Genomic DNA, 24935 nt, shown 5'->3' with positions numbered 1-24935 from the left:
CTGTCCAGGGGCTGGTGGTGATCCGTTGCCGACCAGCAACGATCCGTACCTGCGCAGTCAATAGGTCTCGTGGGTCCCCTTTCCCCTGTTGTGCCTGACAGATGTGCGTGGTGTTTGCAGGTCCCGTAGCAGTGATCAGCGGAGAGGAGGATTCAGCCAGTCCCCTCCACCACATCAACCATGGCATCACGACGCCCTCGTCCCTGGATGCTGGCCCGGACACAGTGGTGATCGGCATGACCCGCATTCCTGTCATCGAGAACCCCCAGTACTTCCGACAAGGTCACAACTGCCACAAGCCAGACACGTGTGAGTGCCCGATCCGGTCGGAGCCCTCTGTGAGGACCAGGGGATGGGTTGGGGGTTGGGGGAAGGAGGGCGAGGAGGAAGAGGTTAAAAGGATGAGGAAGAAGAGAAGGAGGTTTTTGAGGAGAGTGGGTCTTGGTATGGTCCAGAAACCAAAGTGAATCTCAGGTCTCAGAAATCACAACATACATGTAGATACTTCCAGAGAAGACTTTCCACTCTCACCTTCACCTCCCTTCACCCTCCCTCCGCCACCCACCAGTCACCTTCCCCCCCTTGCCTGAAAGTGCCTTTCGAAGCCAGTTATGTTGGCTCCGAACGTGAGGTCCCAGGCGTGAGCAAGAGCCGCCTGGGAGCGTGGGGATGGAGGTGACCCCTGCCTGGCTGGGGAAAGGACCTGCCTCCCCTTCCTCCTCCAGCAGTTTTCCAGCCATGGGGCTGCCTCCTTGGCTCCCCACTGGGCCAGGGAGAAGCTCAGGACACGTGGCCATAGATGGAGCAGATGCGTGGAGATAAAGAACAGGAGGCTTAGATGCTGGTTGTCTTGTTTTCATGGGCTTCTGTAAAGCTTTTGCGGCTTCCCCTTATAAATCTGGCTTGTGAACTGGGCTCATTAGACTAGCAGGTGGCGATCAAGTGGTCCTCTCCGTTTTTGCGCGCCTAAATTCTGAGCGTAGAATAAAAGCGCTGGGTAAAAGGACGCAGGGAGTGCCGCACTGAAGTCGCCTCTGCTCTCCCCTTGGCTGCTGCTGACTCACGAGCACAGGAGACATAACTCAGCCCCTGCAAACAGGGAGGAGGCCGATCTCCCAACCTGCAGAAACTCATTCAGCATTAAGTGCTTGGCAGGAGCGTGCTGCTCCCCGGCCACCGCTCCTCCCGTCGGGGTGTGGAGCTGCAGCCGCTGCTCCCGTGGAGGTGTCGCTGGGGCAGCCCCTCCCGGGCGCTGCGAGCCGGTGCCCAAGCTGTTAGCACCGTGCTTCGCTTGCCGGAGCGATGGGGTGTACCCAATGAACGCGCCTGGCTTTCCCTTTGATTTTCATTTTAATGTGCTAAATTTGGTCTGTTTATAGAGCGGGGAGGGGGAGGAGGAGGGCGGTGATTAGGCAGGAGCAAAGAAGCTGAATGTAGTGTGGTTTTTCTGTGCCGTTAATTATATATTTTACATTTCTTATAGCACCTCATCTCAAAATGATTTACAAATTCTGATGGCTTGGGAGGGGGGGCTCCCCTTGCCCTATTTTGTTCTTTCCCCTCCTGTGCTCTCTCGAATCTCTTTAACCTATGCGCCAACCATTGCAAGACGTGGGTGCTGTTGCAGCTGTGCAGTAGCAAAGCTTAAACCTCAAAGGATTAAGTTTTGCTCTGAGCATTTGCCCTGTGGGGCTTGTCAGAGCTGGGCTGGTTGCGGGGGAAGGCCTCAGAAGTTTCACGGGGCTATTTGATTAGGATCTGAAGAGTTCACAGAGATGCTTGGGGGTGGCATCTGGAGCTGCTTCTCCCGTGGAAGGTGCCACAGGGGTGAAATGCAACACTGGTGATAACTGTGCACACTTGGAAATCCACAGCAAATCGCTACCCCCGAGCTCCAGGTTTCCCGGGGCTGCAAGGCAGCGGGGCTGAAACCAAAGTCCCCCCCGCCCAGACACTCCTTTTGGGTGCTAAGAAGAGGCAAACCACAGCTGGATGCTGGCAGGCTGAAAGCCCTTATATTTTTTAGATTTGCTTGTCATTCACGAGGCTTCGAGACCTCAGGCAGGGTTGGATTTGGTGTGTGTATTGTATTTTAGTCCCCAGGACTTGGGGAAAACTTCTGACTTCGCTGGTGGCTTTGCTTGAGGCTGGAAAGTTTCATAACTCACCTTTTAAATTAACCATGTTCTGGGGAGCTTTCACTGTAAGGGTTTTGTTTGATCTGATGTGCTCTGCTCAACTTAAACCTGAGCTGGAGAATATTTGTTGCTCCCGTTCTCCCTGTGGTTTTCATGCCGGCGGGTTTTTCTTTCCCCTGTCCAGATCTTGGACACAAACACTTCTTCATGTGCTGTCATGTGTAGAGAGGAGAACTCCTCTGGGCTGGGGAATGCCTCGATACCCTGCTGAGCTTGTACTCATGCAAGCTGTCACCTCCCTCCTGGCACCCACCAGCTGTGAGCAAAGGTGCCCTGTGGCACCCAGTGTCTCTCCTTTACAGGGAGGTTTTGCTAGAGCAACATCTTCAGCAAGCGATTTCTCTCTCCATTGTGAAGCTTTTCTCATTCCTTCCTCCTGCAAGCATCCCTGTGCTCTTGGATGTTGTCTGGGTTGAGGACATGCCGATACCCATTACCGCGCTGCAAGGAGGAGGGCAAACTCTATATGCTTAATGCAGTATTAATAGTACATTGATGTGATATAGATTTCTGTCACCCTCTATACTATCAAACATCGCTTATCACGCAGGGATGACAGATGTTTATTCCCAGCCACTTAGCTCTGCATAATGGAATTGCAGCTGAAATATGGAGAGCAGCTCCCTGCCTGCGGAGCTGCAGCCCCTCACTCCCGCTGTGCAATACTGTCCTGTGGGCTCTTCTCGTTAACGTGTCCTCAAGGAGATAGAGACATGTTCCTCACTGGGGATGTGCTGTCCTCGCATCGATGGGATGAAGGATGCAGGAGCCAGTTCTTACCTCTGACCTTCTGGGATTTTTGCAGTTGTTTCTTACCCCCTTTCTGCTACTGTCTGATTTAGAGGAGCAGGAGGGACAAGCTTGGCTCAGGGTCCTCTTTCCCTTCCTGGCTGAGGGCTTCTCAAAGAACCATGGAAGAAACTGCACCATCCTGTTTTCTTGTGATGAAGCATTGAGTCTTTGAGAAGATGCTCCCCCCATCTTTACGCTAACTCCATGGCGTGCTGGGCAGCACTAGGGTTTGCAACCAATCCTTGTTTCAGCCATCCTCAGCCCTACCTGGAGAGTTAAGCAAAGAGCTTGGCCATGGGGACAGTCCAATCACAAATCGATTTCAGAAGAATAAGCTGAAATAGTCTTTTTGTCCTGATCTTTTGCACATGGAAGAGAAACCAAGTGGCATATCTGCTTGGCAGATGTCAGCAGGAGGAGCAACAGGTTGTGATGAGTTCGCATCTCTCTATATTTGGAAATAAAGAGATGAGAGAAGAACAGGACTTGTCGTGGAGCAAGCACTGTGGTCAGAATATGTGATGAGGAGAAAGGTGTAGGACCACATAGCTTCAACCTATGGTCAGGGGTTTCGGTAATGCAAAACATGGTCCAGTCTACCCTCATTTGTGTCCAGAAAATGGCTATCAGTCCTTCTGGGCAGGAAAAGTCAGCTCATTACAATTGATAGCTCCTATCAGTGGGAAAAAAAGGAAGCATCAGCTTGAAATAAGTTCATGAGGCTATTGGTAGGACATCATTTTCATACATATGCTTCTTGGCAGTAACGGCAACTTTAACCTTAGCTCCATCTCCTGATGTTCAGGATTTGAATTTGCAAAATGGGTAATTATGAGTAGCTGGAGATTTTTATGGTGAAAGACTGGTAATGTTTCAGAAGAAACATTTTGGAAGATTGTTTTACTTTAATAGTAGTAATTTATTATCAGCACAATGCATCAGATGGAGATTAGTTCCTGGATCTGATCTCTCAAGCTTTACTCAGATGCCACAGCACAGTTTTGCAGTTGCTCTGTTCCTTCATATTTCTTGTCTGACTAAAGAGGTCTCTGACACAAATCAGAGAAAAAAATCCAAACCTCGATGGAGAAAATGAATCTGGGGATCCTTTGCAGATCTCCTCCTGTATCCCATCAGTGGAGGTTTCATCATGCTCAGTTTCCACCAGAGCTGTGAAGCTAGACTTTTTGGGCAAGTGGTTTGATTTTGGTGGAGGTTGTTGCCAGACACGACCGGAGCTGGCTGTGTTTTCCTCTTCCAGGACTGGCGCAGTCTGGGGACTGGGATGCATTCTCCACACGGGTGGAGCAGCCGTCCTTCCGCAGAGTCCTAATGAGGGTTTTTTTCAACCTCATTTATTACAGGCTGCCCTGACATAATTACATATTCGAAGTTAGTAATTACATGTATTCATGCTAATTAAGTAATTAGATATAATTACACTAACTGTAAATACATGGTAATCGGCTAAAAAGAAGTACTTCAGAAAAAAACAAGGCAAATCACACAATAAAAGTGCCATCAGTACTCTTTCACTCAGTACCCTGTCTTTATCTGGTATTTCAGTACAGTCTAAAAGGAACATTGTGGTCATTTCAAAAATCATATTTTTTAAACAAATAGCTTTCCTTACGTCTTTTCTGATAGGTCTTGAAAACAAAAATGGGAAGGATATTTACCCTTACCATTGTAAATTCTTTTTGTTTGCTTAGTGTGTTTTGTTCCTCTTGGGCATGGGAAGCTAAAAAATATGCAGCATTTTTATTTTTGGTCAGTTCATGTTCCCATTTTTGCCAAAAAAAACAACATAAAAATAAAGCCATAAACGCTTGCAGTTTCATTTGGCTAAAAAAGAAAACTGATCCTGTTGGTAGTGGAAAAGAGAAACTTTTCCTTCCCCCCCCGCCCCAGAATAAGAGGATTTGTCAAATATTATTTTCATGCAATATAAATGTGGAGCCCAGTATGAATTGACAGCAGCACTCTGCTGCCCAGTGCCCAGTCTGGGACCAGCTTGTACAGGTCTCAGTTCCTCCCACAGCTCTCTGCTGTTTCTCCAGTTTCTCCAAACTTCTCTTTTCCTCTTCTCTCCTTTAACATGAAAGCCTCAGGCTCTTCTCCAACAGGACCCAATGCTCATTGCTTCTCTGAAGTAGGCACTTGTGGGTCGAGGCTTTTCTGCATTGGGGGTCCTCACTGTCTTATGGTCTTGTCCTTCTCAGTCAACCTGCATGAGATACTTTTAGAGGATTTAATGAGGACCTATGAGTAGCTGTATTCTCATTTATGTGTGTTTTGCTACTCTATTCTGTGTCTCCTCATTTGTCCTAGCAAAGCCTGGGTTTCTGGCTTGAGTCTGTGGAAAAGCCCTGACCTCAACACTCAGCTGCCAGCAGGTGGAAGGCATTGGAGGTCGCTGCAATGACCCTCTGCCTCCAGATTTCCCTTCCTTCTGGTTTGTGGTTGCCTCTCATAGAAACTGCTCTGAGCTCCAAGTGCTGACGTGAACGTCCTGCAAAAGATTTGGATATTGAAGAAACCCCACAGGCTCTGGCTGGCTGCTTCCAGAGCAGATGTTGCAGGTACCTGAAGAAAAGTGTGAGCAAGAAAAATTACTGCTTCTGTCACCTCCCAGAGCAGGAATGAACAACTTCTGTGCCCAGCATTGCCTTCTCGTCCCCTTCTCCAGGCTGCAACATCTGACTAACAGGAGAGATCCCATGGCCAGTGGGACTCGATCCAACCTGCTCAGCTCTTCCCAACCCTCTCAGCTGGTTTTCCTTACCTGTGGCTATTTTATGCTCTGTGTCGTTTCACCCAGCTCTGAAAGAGCAAGCGGAAGAAATATCCACATTTTCCAGAACTCAGGAGTCCAACCTGTGTTTGCAGAGGCGGAGTGCCCATCCCACCTATTGCACCTGTACTTTGAGTTGCAACCTCATGCTCAGTGCGTCAACCTGCAGACCTTCCTGCCATGATGGTGCTACAGAAATGAGAGTTCTTCAGGCTGGTCTTGGAAAGGCTGGCAAAATCCGTTGCGTATACCTTGCCCCTCAGCCAGCTCTGCAGACGTTGTCTGTGTGGCTGTACCGAGAGAAAGAAAAGGAGAGTAGGAAACGTGGCTCTGCCGGGCCCTTGCCTGCTTTAGAAGGAGCTGCTGTAGCCAGCAGTGCAGCCCTGCCTTGCTCCAGATGTGGTGTGCATCTGACTTGGTTTGCACACAAGCCGATTACCTCCTGCAGCTGTTTGGATTTTAGATCCTATCTCTGTTACTTTAACGTGTGTTTACTGAAGATATTTGTAGCAACACCTGAGATCAAAGGGGGCCGAGCCCCGGCGTGGGGAAGCGACGCTGGCAACAGAGCTGCGGTGGGTGATGACATGTTGGGCAGGACGTTCCTGGTGATGGGGATCCAGTAGGAAGAGAAACCCTTAAATCAAGCAGAACATGGCTTTGGGCTGCTAATGTTGACCTGCCTCCAGAGAGGCTGCCCTGGTGATGGAAATACTCCTGGATACAGACATCAAGGAGTGGACGGGGAAGTATTTTCTCATACAAAACTCTGCCTACTCCTCTGGACCGTTTAATCCCGGTGTCTGTGGGGCCAGCAAGCAGGGTGGGCTTACCTGGGGTGATTTCAGAAAGGGAGCCCATGATGTGTGAAGTGTCAAGCACTTAACAAGCCAGGTGAGGGGAGGTCCTGAGCTGTTTTCCTCCTGGATTTGGAGTGGCTCTAGCACAGCAGGCTGCTCTCGCTGCCTGGCAGCGTTGTCCCTGCATCAAATGGGTTGGACCGGACTGCCCAAGACATGCACCATCTCATGGAGGATGTGTATGTGCACTCTTGATACTCCATCTTGCATCTAGCCCCCCACTCATCTCATATAGGAGCTCACACACCCTCCCACTGGTCTTGCAGCACCCCCTGGCCCCCACGCACACACCACCGTCCCTGCGTACATGGGCATGTGTTCTTCACCTGCTCACCCATGCACCGTGGGATGCGCATGGTATAAAACACTTGCTGAATCAGCTCTTCTTCATTCCCCATGGCTCAGCTTCCTGCAAGGTGACACCTACGCACCGATCACCTCCGCCTCACAACTGATGCTGCCGAAGTATACGTGGATTTCTGCTAAGCACCCTCACAGCTCTGCCTTTCCTCAGCAAAGCCAGGGATGCCACGATGCTCCGGACTAGGCAGTTCCCCTGCCGGGGATTGCCCGAAGCCATCAAAGATGGTTGCATCTCCAATTTCTAGTGGGTGTACGGAGCTTGGCAGCACAGGCGTGCTTTTCACCCATGGTCTGGCATGAGTCAAGACTCATTGTAGCAGGATGAGGGAAGAGGAGTGGGTTGAAATGGGGATAAAGCAGACTTTCATTCCCTACGTTATTGGCTGCGTGCCCAGGTATCGGTGCTTCACCCTATCCAGTTGTGCTTGTAGTGCTCTTGACCCCAAGGTGCTCTTAAGCCTGAAGGAGGTGTCCGTGCCAGAGAAAGGAGGGCTCTGTTCATCAGCCAACGCTCCTCATGCCTGTGGCTTCGTCCCTTGCAAGACAAGAGGTAGCTACACAGTGCATGACCTGAGGCTATTGCAAACTTGGGCAGACCTGGTGTTACCCCAGGGGTAACGAAGGAGGTTCAAGAGTATTCTCCTAATGGCTCATTGATTGTGTGAATTTGGCTGTGGGTCGCTTTAAAAATAGCTGGTATGTGTATGTCCGTGTGGGTAGAGTTGTGATACTGATTTATTTTGGCCATCAGTTAAACATTTATCTTGTTTTTAATGAGTTTACTGCGGCTTATAATGCTTGGCTGTTGGGAAAATATCTGGAGGCTAGGGTACCTCTGTGTTCTTGGGACAAGGGGGATGTGCCTGTGGCCGTGGGGTACCCCTGAGGGCACCGGGAGCTCCCAGAGTTTGCAAGGACATTGTGTTGTGAATTTTTAGTCTAACTGGACCAGTTTTCGCATTTAAAATCTAGCTCTCAGAAGTGCATGGGGACTCATCACGGTCAGACAGGAGCTGTCTCTCTGGTTAGAAGATTGCAGGCTCTCATTGTTTGTTCATTCTCCGGTTAAATTACGATTCCTGATTAAAAATTGCCGCTATTGTTTAGGAGTTGGAGCAGTTTTGCATGACTGCACACACAGCAGGAACATTATTAGTAGCGCTGCCCTGTGGGACAAGAAGTACAGCCCAGGATCTAGCAGAGAAGCTGTAGAGGCTAAAAATATAAAAACTTACCTTGAGTGCTGCTTTTGGGCTAGACAGCCCAAAATACCCCGTTCAGCCCTGAAAGTTGGGGAAAAACCCACATAAAAAGAAATTCTGCCTAAAGAGCTTCTCATGTCAAAGGGGGCTTTTGTTTCCCAGCCTAGCGTGGTGGCTGGCTCTGGGGAGGCAGTGATGCTCGTGCCTCCCGATGGCACGGGGCAGGCGGAGCAGTGCCGCTCTCTATAGAGCGGAGCTTGATTAGTTCATGTACAATACAACAAAAACGCAGAAATTGTCATTCTTGGTTGCTGAACATTTCCAGTCCGCCTCAGCATCCTTCTGGCTGTCTTGCTCTCGTCGGTTGTGGGTGCGGACAGGGAGTAGGTTCACTGCCATTGATGTTGATGGGATGGAGGAAGATGCTGCTGCTAATGAAGGCACCACTTCTGCAGGTGTGCTACTGAAGCAGCTGTCTCGCACCACGGTTAAGAGTAAAGCACTAACCTTGTTGAACTTGGCATGATTTACTGAAGTGAACAGACCCGGCTGAGAACTCAGCAAACCCATTTCCACATGTAGCTGATGTAAGATTTGTATGCAAGTGTCTTGAGGTGAAAAGTACATTGAATTCACAGCATGTAAGGATTGCTCTCGGTGCCTGGGCTTGTCTCCCATTAAAGCAGGGTTTATTGCATAATCCATTTTTAGATTCCTGCACGCTCATTCCTAAACAGACTGTAAGTTACCTAATGCTGAACCCTGCTTGAATCTGTTTTTCGGGCTCCTTCTCCCTGCCCCTAGCTAGACAGATCTGTTTAAGAGACAGGAACAAACTGACTCAGTGAAAGCATGAAAATTTCTGTGTGTACGTCAACGATCGGGCTGTCCTGCCGTCTGCAGTTAAGCGTGGTCAATATGGGATGCAGTACTCAAACTAAACAATGACTTACAGCTTCATGTAGACTCAGCTTTTCCTGATGTTAGTTCCAAGTTCCTTTTTGTGGCTGATGTTGCAGCAGTACCTGCGGTTCTCTGTCACAGTTGTGGGTCTGCAAAAACGCTACACCTTTCTTTCAGCCCTACTAACCTATTTTTCCTCAATGAATTGGAACACAGAGGCTGAAGGTTACGATACCTACCTATTTTTATATATATATCTCATATATATATATTTGATCTATTTGAAATGTACTGGTTTATGTTTGGACACCTGTTCCTATCTTGCTAATACATTTTAACAGGTTTTACATCATCGTTCCCTGTCCCACCACCATACCTCCTTTTTTTCCCTTTGCATGGGAAAAGGGATCTATGTGGGTTTTTTTTTCCCTACAAGCATCTCTTAAATTCAGGACGAGCAGTTTCTCTGGTTCCCATAAGTGTGACTAGGAGACAAGGCAGCTAAGTCTCCTAAGTATATACGGCAAATTTGCAATTAGAAGGAAACACTGGAACAAAATGACTTCAGCTCTTGTCTCCCTTCCCCCAGCCCTTCCCACCCCTCCCCCTCCCTCTTACAGGATTAAGCTAAGCTAATCCTCAGATGAGCAAGATCTTTGGGAAATCAAAGAAGCAAAGTAAAACCAAGGGAGGAGAAAGAGAAATCCTTCACACTCAACACTAATAAGGAAATTATGGGTGTCCTACATTATGAATTGGATTAATTTTTAATGGTTAGAAATGCAGTTGATTTATAATGCATCCATCCTGGACTGCAGGGCCTGTCGCCAGCTAATAAATAAATGACAGGCCCTTTGTATTAAAAGCATCAGTCATTTTACATTCTGCACTGTAATTGATGTGGAGCATTGAGTAAGGGGAGATGATGGCCATCAGGTGTATACCAAAGCAAAGGACCTCATGCTTCAAGCCATACCTGAGGTCTTGATATACCAGAAAGCTGCAGCCCAATCTTCAAGTCTTCTCTCAGATGGGCCACAGCTTCCGCTCTATCCCATTGCTCACAATCCAAAACCAAAAAGAAATAAAGAGCTTGGCAAAGGGCTAGATGATTTTGAAAGATCATTTTAAGCCCAGCTTAGGGCCCTGTTTGATGTGTCTTATACTCTAGGCCAAGTTAGTGACCCCCGGACAGCAGGAGAAGCTCCTTCTGAGGTGTCTGCCCAAAGCTTCCTTCCTACGTGTGGAAGGAGATAGGATGCTTTGGGTCTGCCCTGTGTTAGACACCTTGTTCAGGATGGGGGAGATTGTGCCGTCTGTTCTTTCGACGGTTCTGGCTATTGGCGCAGCCGGGATGAGGCTAGCTTAGAGTCAGAGATCAGCATGAATTCATACGAATCCCACCACAAATGTTCACACTGAAGGCTGTGTTAAAAATAAATTCTGGGCAAATTCCAGAAATGGGGTGGGGTGGGACTGTCCTGTTCTTATGCCAGATCCCAGCAGAGCCCAAATGTCAGGGGAATCTTACTAAGAGCATAGCAGGCAGCTGAATATTTGAGGGATGGGGTATGTCTTAACCTTAATGAGGAGAAGTAACCTGGCATCTTGCACCTCCACTATTTCCTGGAAAGAGGCATTTCTCCTTCCAGCCCATCAAGGGGCTGCCAAGCATCTTCATCTCCATTTTATGGATGAGGAAAGGCAGCTGGAAAGACATCAATTTGCTCAAGGTCACACCAGGTTGCTGACACCTAGCAGTCTGGCCCATGTTCAGCCTGCCGGACCGTGTTGCGTGTTTATGAGTTGCCACCTGAAGTCCTTTCAGAGCCAGTCTTTTGGAGTCAGGGGTTTAGATGGACAAACAAGTTCTTGGAGCTGTCAGCTGTATACTATGATCCCACAAAACGGCAATTCAGAGCTATTCCTGCTCCTTTCCAGACATGTTAGACCAAATTCTCCTTTCCACCTCCATGGGGGCCATGCTACTGTCTAACATGTTTCTGCTTTGCTCTCTTGGCTAATTCTGAAGAGACCTTTCCTTGCCGACCTCCTAGGAGCTCTGCCGACCTCATTCCACCTAGGCATTGCCTCCTGGCCCGCTTGGTTGGAGTTGGAGCCCGAGTGGTGGGCTCAGAGGAAGAGCAGTTATTTTTTACCTTGGCTTTAGTTCCTGGCTGAAGGAATTGAGTGGGGAGCCTGGGATATGAGCCTCGCTGCCCAAGGAAAGCGCTGCTCTCCAAGATGCAGACTTTCATCTTGATCTGGAGGAAGGAAGCGCTTATTGCCTTATTTATTACATTTCCCCATAGCAGTGTAAATACTATATCCATGATAGATATGGATCTTATGAATAATATAGAGATTTGAACTAAGTAATTGCAGTGCTTTTTTAATACAAAAGATCCTCCGCATCGAGTAGTATTAATGATCTGTCTTGATGCAGTCTCTGCAGAGGGCAATTGCAATCCCCAGTTCCGTGAGAATTTGAGAAATTGGGGGAGAAATCCTAATGTGCTGTTCATCCCCTCTGTTCCCTTTGGGACACTCCAGAAAGAGTATCCTGTCTGCTGATTTTTTCTCAGCTTTCCCTAGACCCTCCAAAGACGGGAAGGCTAAGTGAGTTTTGGGAAAACAAATCCCTTTTGTGGGCAGGCTGGGCTGGGCTGTCAGAGGAGGCAACTTTGGGAGGAAATGTAAAACAAAGATCCTAGCAGCTCCCTGTGGTCACTAACAGTTCTCCGGACATTTCTGGGAGAGTAAAATTGATTAGTTACAGTGAAATAGCTAAATTCAGGCAGAGGTAATGATATTCTATGTCTGCTGATGTGAGTCTCGTCTCTTCTCTGTAGCTTTAATGTGAAGCTCTCCTTTCCACTTGCTCTCTGAAACCCTTGTGCAGCCTTGCTATTAAACAGGTGGCTACATTATTATGAGAAATTCTCTATAAAGTCCACTCTTTAATGCCTTAGAATCTTTGGGGATGAATTTAAGATCTTGATAAGTGTTAAGATTTAACACCTAATACTTCTTTGCAGTGACATCACTGTGGGGGAAGGGCTAACGGGATAGTAATTATGAGATGTGCTGTGGGTCATTTTGTGCCTTGCATCACTGGTTGCAGAGAGCTGGTAGCCCGGCTGGCTGGTCCTTCTTGCTGCCTGCTGTAGGTGTGCTGGGTGCCGGCGTTACAGCTGCAGAGCTCTAAGGCCTCTTTAAATTAATGGAGCTGTCTGAGAAGGTGATGAATGCCTTTTCAATTTATTTTTTTTCCCCCAAACATAGCATCTCAAGCCTTGAATCAGGCTGTTAACCTTTTTCATTCCTCTCTTTCTAGCCACGTTCCTCTTTAAGGTTATTTCTTTTCCTTCTTCCACCATCGCCCTTTTAACAGGAACGAGGGCAGAAGAGACCTGTGGACTCCATGGCCCATGTTCTCGTGTTGTCAGTCCTGGAGGAGCAGGTCTTGCTGACCTCGGTGGGCTGTGGCGAGCGGGGGACATGGGCTCAGGTGTTTCTTTGCTACAGGAATGGTAGCTCATTAACACTCTGTGCCCTGCAGATAACTTTTATTGATCATCAGCTGCTTAATCAAAAACTCTATAACAGTTTGCTTCGATTATTCTTTTCCATCTCTTCATCTCTGGAGAATCAGCTTAGCTAAAGTTAATGTACTCATTATGCAGTTGGGAAACCACTGCCACAGACTGCTATGTAAATCATAGGTTTTATAAAGGTTTGTGTCCTCCTTCCTGCATGTAGCAGGATGAATATATTGGGTGCATATTCCTCTGCTTGATGGGGTGAAACAGGCACGGGGGGGTTGTGCTGAGCTGGGTTTTGACCTGCCTGGGGTGACAGTACTCACCTCCCAGCTCACGCAGAGCCCAGGCTCCACATCTAGATCCTCACAGTCTCGATATAGTGATGAACAGCACTGCTGCTACACCTAGTGCTACTCACCCTCACCTTTCCAGAGACACGCGGTGGCCTCCACATCACCATAAGTACCTACCAACATGTGCAGCGGGTCCTCTGGAGACTGCCCTCCCCTCTCATAGAGGGATGTTTGGGTTGAAGCAGCTTTATGGATTTGTCTCTGCTGGTGATCACTCGGCAGTTGGGTGATGAGGGCTTTCCTATGGGAGACCAAGCGCCCAGGAGAGGGTATGAGAGAGCTGGGATGGGGACCTATGTAGGGGTACACTGAGGAACAGGGTCTGAACAAGGGATATTTGAGAGATGTGAGCTCTCTCAGATGTGGGGGAGGGAGATGGGAGGAGAGCTGAGTGCCAAACCATGATGGTGAAAGTCTGCACAGCTGGACCATGCGTTTGGTTTTTATTTTCTGATGATCTGTGTGCAATGTATATATAGACACAGAAGTGGTGACTTACAGCAAAAGTAGGACGTTAAATCCCCTATCTAAACAGATCTCAGCACTCCTGAAATCAGCACCTTGAGTGCGTTGCTGTTGGGTATTTTGCTGACACAGCGAGGGCCACAGCTGGAAACCTGTTCTGTGAATAGCGGCTTTACTCTTTTGGAAACCATCAGAGCTCTGGGGATGGGGAAGCGAGGAAGCTGTGCAGGAAGTGGCAAAGATATTTCCCAGCACTTGCCATGTTTTTAACTATGAGCTCTAAGAAGTGGCAGGTCAGTTTGAATGGGGCCAGAGGAAGGGTTTGGGAGGGAAGCCCTGAGACAGGAGTGCTGCTTGTTCCTGCCGCTCTAAACTTATCTCACACTCTGGTTCTGCTTCATGTCCTGATGTGATTCATTTTCCTTTTGTCTTTTAATGTTTGCTGCATAAAATCATTCTCCTTGATCCTATATGCTATCAGGGCTACATATTCCGTGCTAGTTATGGCGTTGCAATGACCTAATTTGATTGTGAAGGGTCGTGTCCTGTATAATGTTGTCTTATTTTCTCGGTAGTCAATACAAACTCAATTTTATTTTCTTTGAAAAGAAAGGAAGTGGGGGCAGGAGCCCAGCATCCACGGCCAAGCTTATACCTGCAGCTCTTACCTTGTTGCCTGGCTGTGAGGCTGCGATGGCACATGTAGTTCAACCTGAATGGGAGCTGCAGGCTCTTTTTATTTTTTTTTCCTGCCGGTACTGAAGGGGAGAAAGGATGGAAGCTGCAGCAGAGAAAGGCCCTCATTTGTAGCTGCTGGCACCTCTGATTTACCTCAAGGAGTCATTATTCCAACAGGCTGGACGCCCTTTGATGGAGCTTATCTCTGGAGGGGAGGGTTAGCTGTGTCTCCCCGTGGGACCTGGGTGAGTGTTTAGCTTTCTCCTTTTGTCTCCAATTAGATGCTCGGTCCTTTGTACCTCTGTGTTTCACCTGCCTCAAAGACCCTTCACCTGCCTTACGCCTCTGTTATTTATGAGTAGCTCAGAGGGGAAAAGGAGGGTCTGGTCTCAATTTGTGGTCTCATTTGCATGTGAAATAAGCATGTCATTTCAGAAGCGGTGGCAGCAGCCCTGGTCTCCTGGCCCCGCTGGTCTTGTTCAGGGCGGCTTCGACGGCTCCAAGGCTGTGGCTTGGTGAGAGGTGGCAGGGCTTGCTTATAAACTGGAAGTGTCACTGTGTTTTTGCAGAGCTCATTCAGAAGATGGTGTTTTTTCAGCAGCTTATAAAGGAGGTGCCAGCCCAGTGTTTGGTCTGTGGGAAAAAGAACCTGCTTTTGCAAACTGAAGATTGCAGCAACTGCTTAGATCTGGCTCGTGGGCCATTTCTGCCAGCTGAGATTGCTGGTGTGGCAAATTATTCAGCTGATGGTTTCATTGCTGTTTTCCTTATGGGTCCTGGACTTTCTTCCTTTGTTCTCAAGGTATTCCTCATTCTCAGCCCTGCCTGCTCCTGTCCCGTTGGGCCTTCAGTGGGTTTTCGATGAAAAATGGATTCGTTGTGGTGACAGAGCAGGAGTCAGAGAGGCACTGGCAGGCAAAACGGACCATGATTTTGCAGCTTTAGCTGCAGGTAGGAGTTGAATAAATGGGTCAACAGACCTGTGTTCCTGGTGTGCCACCAAGCAGGTGGGTCCCTTGGCTTGGGTCAAGGATTTAGCGGTGGCAGGGAGAGGCCAGGCAGCGGAGCGGCAGTAATCTGTGTGGCTGGGCAGGGACCAAGGGAACGGGATCGTGAGCCTTGAGGGCAGGAAAAGAAGGGAGCAGGTTGGACATTGGCCACTCATGTGATCCTCCTTGGCAGGGTACCAGGTCTCCATGGGCCAAGTGCCTGACACGGTCGAGCCAATGTCCCTGATTTGTTCTCGGTTTCGAAATATTTAATCAGAGAATCAAATATGAAGTCTCTTTCAGAAGAGACTGGCACACAGCAGCTGGCTGAGTGTCGCAATCAATGTATCCGCTGTGGAATGTTTCCTGCAGAAATATTACATCCTCTCTCATTTACTTGATGATCTTTAGGGTGAATCAATCAAAAGATGCTGCACACAAATAGTTCAGCCTGTGATCCTGTGGGTGTCCATTAGAGAGGCATTTGCTCCGTGTTAATGGACCTGTTGATTAACAAACAAACCATTGCTTTTTAAATAGAAAGCTGTTACTTGATGGCAATTGTTAGCATTCGCTTTTCTGCTGCCCCAGCTCCCCTACGTACAGCTCTCACTCTGTGCCAACGCAGGCGACTGCTGCAACAAACCCCAGGTCCGCACTGCTGGAGAGAAAAGCACTAGCATCTCACCCAAGGGGTTATCAGAGGTGGACCTTCTCTTGGAGGTTGGAAAGGAGAGAGACTTCTTTGTACTCAGCGTGTGATTTCACCGCTGTGTGTCTTGTTCTGTAAATTGTGTTTTCTGCACCCATCTGCCTTGGCATGTAATGCCCTGTTGGACTCCAGCAATGTCCGAGGAAGATCTTCCCCTGATATTCCCAACAGGTCGAGGCTCAGCAGCTCCTTGGGGAGTCTGTCTTGGGTTTTGCACCAGGCTGAGTGCATTGGGAGTTTTTATTTGGGCCTGTAAAGTCTCTAGTCTGTTGGAGCAATATTGTGTTCATTTCCTTTCCATACAACACGGACATTTTCCTAATCTCCACTTTTTCTGGGTGAAAATTTGCCCATATTGCAGTGTTAGTTCTTCCTTTTCTGACGCTAGCATGGCATGAACCCCAGCTGGCATTTTCAGCAGTAGAAGATCAGGATGATGCCCACTGCATAGAAGATGTCCTTACCTTTGAAAGCCCCTGCACCAACCTGAGTGGACCCAAACCAGTGATGACCAAAGCTGTGTAGACAAGGAAGCAGCACGTTCAGTGCTGCCAGAGCTCTGCTGTGGCACTGGAAACACGCTCCTCGGACACAGCCCAGGACAGCCACCGTGCCGAGCCACGTAACAGAGCTAATTGCAGAGGCAGTCACGCAGCAGGGCTGACCGGCCCTAAAGGACCAGGGTTGTGGCTGTCAGCTGTGTTTAGCCTCATGCTGGTAGTTGCCAGCAGTTGTTCTGCTTTCTGGGAAGTGTGTTTGGATCCTTGCTGCTCAGCTGGAAGCAGTGGGGGCATTTGGTCCCCCCCAGGCTGCTAGTGCAAAGCAGCCACTCTTCGGTCTGGCAGGCCAAGCATCGCTTCAGCCCACTGCAGAGGGAACCAACTCCCCCGTGTCACTTGTTTAGCTCCGTCCTTTATTGCTACAAACTGATTCACCCAGAGCCGTCCTTCCCACAGCTGGTGGGAGTCAAAGTGATGAGGCAGTTAGTGGATTAGGGCAGCAGAGTGAAAACCATTTGGCGTTTCTATCCTGATTCTTCTGGGTGCCTTTAATTAGCATGATTGCTCAGCACGCGATTTTGCCATGTTCTTTAGCTCCCCTGGTTAGAATAATTATTCCCCCAGCTCCTTTTGTTCCAATTCCTGATCGCTTACAAAGTCTCCTGTTAAAAGCCATTAAATCCGTAATGTAAAGCGAGAGTAAATGTTCAGCAGCGTTATGCTCTCAGCCCCACACGTGTGCGCTCGCGCGCTCTCCGGCCCCTCTCTGGCGCTCCTCTGCTCCCTGCCACGTGCTCCGCGCTGCAGCATTGCTCGCCGCTTTTCTCTCACACGCTTCCCCACTGGCCATCCCACGTGTCCCACATGCAGCAGGTTGTGTGCACACTCTCCCCGCTTTCTGCCGGCACTTTTGGTATCGCTCAGCTCGGTTTCCTCTGTGCATAGGCTGTTTTTGACACTGAGGTTGAATTCAGGGCTGTGGACTGTGATCTCTTACGTTTAGTTGCATGTGCAAATGTGAAAGTGTCATTAGAAGTGTATGTATTTGCATGCTTTTGCCCTGGTGTGGGCAGCTCTTGCTTCAAGGAGCAGCGTACGTAGAGGAGGACATGTCCTGGCTGTGGTGGCAGGCAGGACTTCTGATGATAGATGATGGAGAAAAGGAAAGAACTTATTTTTTAAGTAAAGCTGTTTCCCTTTTTCTCAAGCGTGAAATCCTCTGGCAGGGGGAAAATGGGTTTTGGATACGCACTATCCTGGGAGTTTCCATGTTGCAGTGCCTCCCCATCTGGAGGCCTGGGAGCTCAGCCCCCTTCCCTGTCCCTCATCTCTGCTGATGTTTCATCAGCACACGCCAATGACACAAGGGGGGCAGACAGACACAAAGGCTTGCACAGAATTAATGGTGTGAAATAAGATTGGGCTGAAGTGCTTTAAATGCCTTGTACATTTAGGTGACTTGATGTGAGAGGGAGACTTATTTTCAGACCCAAAATGAAACTGGGTCAGAGAAGGGTCAGGCAGTGATGTAGTTCATTAAGCTTGGAGCTGACTGCTGGAGCAAAAATTCACAGCTAGGCCACTTGCTGGAAAAAGCTTGTAGGAAAGAGACCCTGATCCTTCTTTCCTCCTTTGAAAGACGACTGGTGATTCACAGCCACCATGCATTTTGGGCTTAGGTCTTCATTTGCTGCCCTGCTGTGATGTGCCAGATCTTCCCTGCTCTGCAAAGCTCACCCTCCACTTTGGGTGGAGTGAGGGTCTCCTTGCATAGCAGCAGCCCCCTCCAAAAGCCCCCCCCCATGCACTGCCTGGGGGGCTCCCCACTCATCTCATCTCTGCTTTGCTAGTTGCAAGGATCTTTCCAGGCATTTCATACCTTCTTTTGCAAAGACATACTATGTTTCATGTGTGTCTTGTGGGAGCAAATCCCTTTCTCCCCTCCTGCAGAATGAAGGCCACCACAAATACCTGCCCCTCATTTGGTGGGCAGTACCCAAATTGTTCCTTAGGGGTAGCATGATCCCAGCACAAACCTGCGTTCCTCTGCTTGCTGTCCCCTCTTCCCCTGGGGAAAGCACAGCCCTCCCTGTGCCCTGGGGTGTGTGTTTTAGAGCTTGCCACATACTGGCAGCTACCAAAATATAATCTCGAAACAAAATCTGGAGCTGGGAGCTCTTCCCTGGGAAGATTAATGACACTCTTCTAATATACTTTGGTGCAGAAGGCAACTTATTTCAAGAACCATCTAGTGGGGCAATTACGAAGAGAAGAGCTGTGGTGGCAGCCTTCGTTTCCAAAACAATCAGCCGAGTAGGAGCACTGGAGAGACACAGATGAAGGACAATAATTCCAGACAACACAGCATTCAAACAGCCTAAAAAAATCAACAAAACCTTGTTCCTCAAGGCTCCCCACTGCTCACGCTGTGGTTTTGCCCTCAGCTCTTCCTGCTCCCATTTACAACTTCTCGGTAGTGCTCAGCGCCTCCTTGCCTGCCGAGATCTCCCGTGCTCCTCAGTTTCCATCCTCAGCTTGTAAACTCCACGAAATCACGTTTCCCCACAGGATGCTCCTCCCAACACTTCAGGCTCTTGGACTCGTACCGCTCCTGGGCTTCCTGGAGGGCAGCTCTGGCCTTTCTAGATGACGTAAGGTATTGCTGGAGCAGATGGCAGAGTAAAGTGACTTGAGCAAGCAAGGATTTATCCTGGGCCTTGATCAGCTCCTCCAACAGCCTCCTCCTGTCCTCTGAAGAGCAGGAGAGGATCGTTGGCACTGCCTGGGCAGGGAAGGTCCCAGCTGCAGACTGCAGCAGTTGTGTGCTTTCCTACCCACTGTGTGTGTCTCCTTTTGGTGTCTGCTCTCATATCCCAGCCATCTGGCTTTACCAAGTACATCTGTCCCCTTCTAGACCCCAGAGCTCCTGGAGAGGACAGGAGTCTGGGAGCTGGGGCTGTTCCCTGTTGAGTGCTCACGACTGGTGTTTGTTCCTTCGGGGACCTTGGAGAAACTGTGGTCCTGCTCCATGCCACTGTTTTGCCACCTGCGTAATGAATATAACAGGTCCTGCCTCCCCAGGGAATGAGCAAGGCGTAACGAATTAATGTTTATGAAGTGCTCTCCGGCTGAAAAGAAGTTTGTGACAGGGCTGTTGCTGTTCTAACTTAGGGGCTTCCTTTGCTGGTTGGCTCTTTGATGTGGCAATCTGTGATACTGGTGGATCAGCTGTAACATAATTGGAATTAATCAGCAACTAAGGAACACAAGCCCAACCAGATTCTTTCCCAGTGGATATTCATTTCTGGGCAGATTAGTCAGTGGTTTCAATAACTCTGTGTAAAACGCTTACGGTAACTATTGCTATCTGAAGCGGCTGGGGAACAGAGGCGGTGTCAGAAGGATGTGGATACCTGTCAGGCAAAGTGGAAATGAGGAGTTCTTGTAACACTGTGCACAGTGCTTAAATTGGCAGCACTCTAAGGGCTGACTTGAAAAAAAAAAATTAAAAATTGACAAAAGAATATATTTGAAAACCAAAGCGATGAAAAGGATGTATTACTTGTTGTGATAGGATCTTTCATGCCGGGTCCCGTGGGCTTTGTGGAGTGCAGAGGCAGAGCGAGTGCATGGCGGTGAGAAATGGGGACTTGCGGAGGTAGGGAGACGCGGTTGTTCCTTCAGGCAGTGAGAATTGCAGAGGAGAAGGCTCTTGGACATAGCGGTGCAAGCATACAGAGGGACAGAGGCAGGGCAACAGCTTGATAATGCCCAGGATGTCAGCTACCACCAAACTCTCAGGCATTTTGCAAACGCTTTCCTGCAGCTTGTTCTCATGGCTGACCTATAAACCCCAAGAGGTTTGCCACACACCTTTGCATGGCCGTGAGTGTTGCGAGGGACAAAACATCCATCCTCTTTGCTCAGGTACCTTCTCTTTGACCCAGTACAATTTAAATGAGGCAGAGACTAAGCTCTGCATGTTGTGGGTGAAACTGCTGGGTGCCCAGTCCTTCCCCCTTCCCTGGTCCTCTTACAAGTCATTTCACATACTCTGGCTTCAGTCTAACGAAAACAAAACCGATGAGGCCCAACTGATCTGGCTGCTTTCCATCGTGCAATGGGCCTCCGAGTGGTTTTAAATAGCTGCACCTCTGTGTAGTCTGGAGAAAAGCATTGGCTGTACCTCTGGCCAGGGAGGGTAGCTTTGACTCAAATCACAGGGCATCTCAGACCTGAAAATAGCCTTTTTATTTTGTCCTTGGTCTTAAATAGATTTTTTTAATTCTTTTTTTTCCTTCTTATTTTTTATTTTATACCCTGGTAAGTTCTTTCCTACTTTGGGGCTTTTCCTGAGGGGGATCGGTGGGGAATCTTGGAGCTCTGCCTCCTGAGCTATCAGGCTACATCATTTAGTATCTTGGAACTACTCCATCGATGAAAGAGTTCCAGAGAAAACAAACTAGTGATCCCAGCTAATATGGACATGGCCCGCATTAACGGCGGCAACAGTAGAAATGCAATGGATACTGGAATTCCTCCGACCAAAGGTTTAATGAATCTTACATAGTCTTAAAGAGTTCACTGCGTGGAAAGCTGCGAATGCTGCCCTTTTCTCAAGGAACGTTGTTCAGCTGTTGAGGGCCTGCGGTATTCTCCTACCCCTTCCTCTGCTCTAGTTAAGTAAGAGAGAAATTTGTGTGGAAATGGGATCTTCTGGACCCATTTGCTTCTGCTGTTTCTCTTGCTCTCAGCCGTCTCTTCCCTTTCCTGCCCTCAAAAACACATGCAGTGCTGCGATCCCCTGCTCATGATTTTGGGTTGTGGAGAAGATGAAGATGTCACAAACTGTAGCTAGAGCTCCATCTAGCACATTCCCAAGAGGTTTCCAGTGACGTCAAGTCTCATTGACTAAAGTGGGAGACTCTTATGCCTGAGGTTAAACCATGGAAAATGAACAAAGATACAAGGTGAGCTGCTGTGGAGGGGAATAAGGATCCTGTTTCCATGAAAATGAACAATCATAAGCATTTCTGTAGCTCTCGGAGCCTTTCTGTGAATCTTAAAAGAGCTGTTATCTACTTGAAGATCTGCTTGAGGTCTGTGTATTGGTGTGAAATTCATCTGTGGGCTGAATTTTCTTGCGGTTCTCCATTGTGGTCAACAGTGTTGGGCTGGTGTAAATGAGAGGAGGTCTAGGCTCTTTGGCTTTACCTTGGACAGTAGAGGAGATGATGTGCTTATCTGCAGCTGAGAGCATCAGGGAGAACCTCATGGTGTGCTTCTGCTGAGCTTCTCTGACCTGCTTTGTTGTGTCAAGCGAGACCTCAGGCTGGGTTGCATCTCGCCCTGCTATATGTTGGCGGGGGGGGGGGGGGGAGGGGGGAGGGGAGGGCAGGGGGGAAGAAACAAAAGAGGGTTTTGTATCCTAGCCCTGCAGATGAACCCATCCATGACAGGAAACCTGGATTGCTGTGTTGCTTTCTCCTCAGACATAGACATATCAGTCCTGGCTTTGACTAGACGGATGGCTGTTTCCTTCGCTTTGGATGCTGGCCAGGCTTGATGGTTTTCATGCCTTCTTTGATGCTATTCATACTTCATATCTGTGCATAGAGAAAGATAAAATGTACACTGTTGTTGGAGCCTTCTATTGCTTTTCCCTTATATCATAAATTCTGCCGTAACACAGAAGAGAGATCAAAGCTCCATTGCCTAACGTGGACTGTGTGGATAGCAGTGTTGTGTTTGGCTAGCTCGTTGCCTCAAATTTGCTATTTTTGTTTAACCCTTTTTTGCCAGGCGTTACCTGGCATCCCGTTGCTTTTCTCATCCGTTTGCACAGCAATTTATGCTGCTGTTTTAGAAGCAGTTTCCATCCCTGGGTTTCAAAACTGGGCTGCACCACTCCTGCTGTAGCAGATGGGGCTGCCGTGAGGAGTTGTGCATCTTTTTCCGCGTCGTTCCCTCACCTGCCCGTGTCACGTTCCCTGCTGCTCTTTTCAGGTGACCTGGAGCAGCCTCAGATCTCAAAAGCCCTAGAAGCATGGTATATTTGAATGGTTGCAATCTTACCAGAAGGCAAACAGTGAAGGCGAGGTGAAATTATCCGCTTTGTCTCCTTAGTCTTGCTCTCAGTCAGTGGAGAAGGGTGTTCCTTGCAGGGCACTGTCTGTAGGCTGGATTGGGTATGTGCATGGGGCAGAGGTGGCTGAGACCCACGAGCCAGGGTGTTTGGAAACACAAGACAGCTCTGGAGGACTAAGTGGATGGCCAGGGTTGAGGACAAAAACTGATTGCATGGTTCGGTTGCCTTCAATTTTCTTGTCCTTTCATTGCCACATCCTTCCAGCCTGCTTAGAGAAATGCCCCATCTGCCCCCTCCATCTCAAGCTGTTAGAGCTGCACAGCAAATCTGAGTTCATTCCTCCTTCCCTATTCTCCAACACTCTCCATACATTTATTCCATAACCATACCATGGCTAACAGTAGAGACAGTGTCATGTTTTAGTTTAAAAAGTGGTCTCACTAGAATAGGGAGAAGCACAAAGTTTAATCTGTCAGACCCTTCCCAACTTTGTAGGTCTTTGGCAATGCTTTTGATTGGAATCTACAGGATGGGATTTTTTACCTCCTTACTATTTTCAGGCTTGTTTATTGGAGTTTCCCTCCAAACCTACAACCAATGTCAAAGATAGTATTTTTACTCCCTTTTTCCAACTAGCACTGACAAATGTGAAACTCCACAAAAGGGATTGTTTTTAAAATTTTCCCAACTCCTTCTAAGAAGGTGAACACTTTTCTTTCTCTTATTTTTTCTTTTGGGAAAAAGGTAAAACAAAACCCCACATTCTTTAAGACTCCAAGCTAGTTTTTCATGAGCTAATAGCTTTGATGGTAGAAAGATGACATTTGTCATAGCAGCATCCAAATGCTGAACCTGTTGAGATTCACCCATTTTAACCCTGGACATCTCAGTGAACATCATCCATCTCACATCTGACAGCGAAGACATAAACCTAGCAAGAGCCTTTTTGGTTTCTGCTCCATACAAGAGAATGGGGTTGAAGGTAGCAGTACAATATGGGAGACAGCAGTGAGGAAAGAGAGAAAACCAGTCAGGAGAGAAGCATGTTTTTTTTCAGATTCTTTGGGAACTTTAATAAATCAGAAGGAGAGGATGCCAAAATGACCGATGCTGCACTGCTTTCCCAAGTCAGCGGTAGGTGTGTTCAGCCCCTAAGCTTCAGAAACGTAGGCTGTCCTCCTTCCACGTTCCTCACCGTCCCTCAGTAGTGACTGCATGTCTACTATGGGGTAACCCCTACTGCAGTCCCATTCTGCAAAGACCATGCTGCCAATGGAGATCCCTGCAGCTGGGATTCAGAGCATAGGGCTGATGACAAAAAGCAAAGCCCTCAGCATCCCCAGCCTTCAGTCTTGCTGATCTTTCACATGTCCCTTTGCTGAGGCTGTGTGTCCCCAGTGGGTTTTTAGGTCTGTTGGATGTAGTCCGGCAGAAGTGGAATTGCCTTAATTTAGCAGAGCTAAGAACTGCAAAGAAAATAAAGCAGACAGGAGTGCTCCTTGGAGATAATTGGTATTGTTGAATATAGACTTTCCCAGCTATCCTTTGGTGGCCATAAAATATATTTATATTATGAAAAACAAAACACGATAAATAGTGACGTTCAGGGATGCCATGTTTATTTGTCTCCCAGTGACTCTGATAAAAAATGGACTTAGTTTACATACACTTTTCCAAGCATCAGCATTTTAAGCTCTGCTTTGGCTCTGAGAGTTGAGCTAGGCTCTTTCTCGCTACTAATGATATTTCAACACTTGGAATTTGCCTATGAATTTTGTTTATGACACATGAACTGAAGCCGAGCCTGGCTTACTCTCCCATGTGGATCAGCCCTTCAGGGCCACTGAGAATAACAGATAGTTTCCCCCCCATAAGCTTAAACAGTTCCAAACCAAACAAACAGCTTTTGTCTGCATCCTCAGGTTTATCAAAAGAGGCATGCGTCTGATGAGCAGATGGAATAAGATAGTGCAGGGAAGAAATATAAATAGATACGAAAGAAAAAATAGAAAGAAGAAATAGGAAAAAAAAAATCGTCTGGCTGGTGTAGATTCAATGTGAGAAACTTTCTGTTCCTAGCCCAGCGGAAAGCACCTTTCCTACTGAGATCAATTCACAAGGGCATCCAAGCTGCTCCATGCTGCTCTAGACTTGGACTAACTTACCTGATTTGTTGAGGATCCTGTGAGCCTATGAGGAGCAGGAGTATTTTCCAGACCTTAGAGCAATTGTGTAGCCAAGACATCCCAGTAATTTTCTTGGAAAAACCCTTCGGGCCCATAAGAAGTTGGGACAGATAAGAGCAATCCCCAGGATCCTGCCATGCATGTCTTGGAGCTGGCAGCTCGGTGGATCTGTATTGGGGATTTTGGTAAGCCGGCGTAGAAGCCTCCGATGTCCACATACTTGATCTGAGCTAAGAGCAACTTCACTGCAGTCTTAGCAGCTACCTTCAATGACCTATGCCTATTCCTACCATGTCTCTTTCCAGTC

General features: G+C 48.1%; 1 protein-coding gene across 3 annotated transcripts in view; it reads left to right on the top strand.

Annotated features, from left to right (window-relative positions):
• NTRK3 (neurotrophic receptor tyrosine kinase 3) overlaps positions 1 to 24935 on the top strand; it is a 219728-nt gene that overhangs the window by 121476 nt on the left and 73317 nt on the right. For all 3 annotated transcript variants that reach the window (XM_075159884.1, XM_075159883.1, XM_075159885.1), the window contains exon 12: positions 121 to 309. In XM_075159884.1, coding sequence (XP_075015985.1) covers positions 121 to 309 — 189 coding nt within the window. The remainder of the gene's footprint in view (positions 1 to 120; positions 310 to 24935) is intronic.

The sequence above is a fragment of the Calonectris borealis genome, chromosome 11 (genome assembly GCF_964195595.1).
Source record: "Calonectris borealis chromosome 11, bCalBor7.hap1.2, whole genome shotgun sequence".
NCBI lineage: Eukaryota > Metazoa > Chordata > Aves > Procellariiformes > Procellariidae > Calonectris > Calonectris borealis.
Note: the sequence above shows the minus strand (reverse complement) of the source record. Positions and strands in the feature narration are given on the sequence as shown.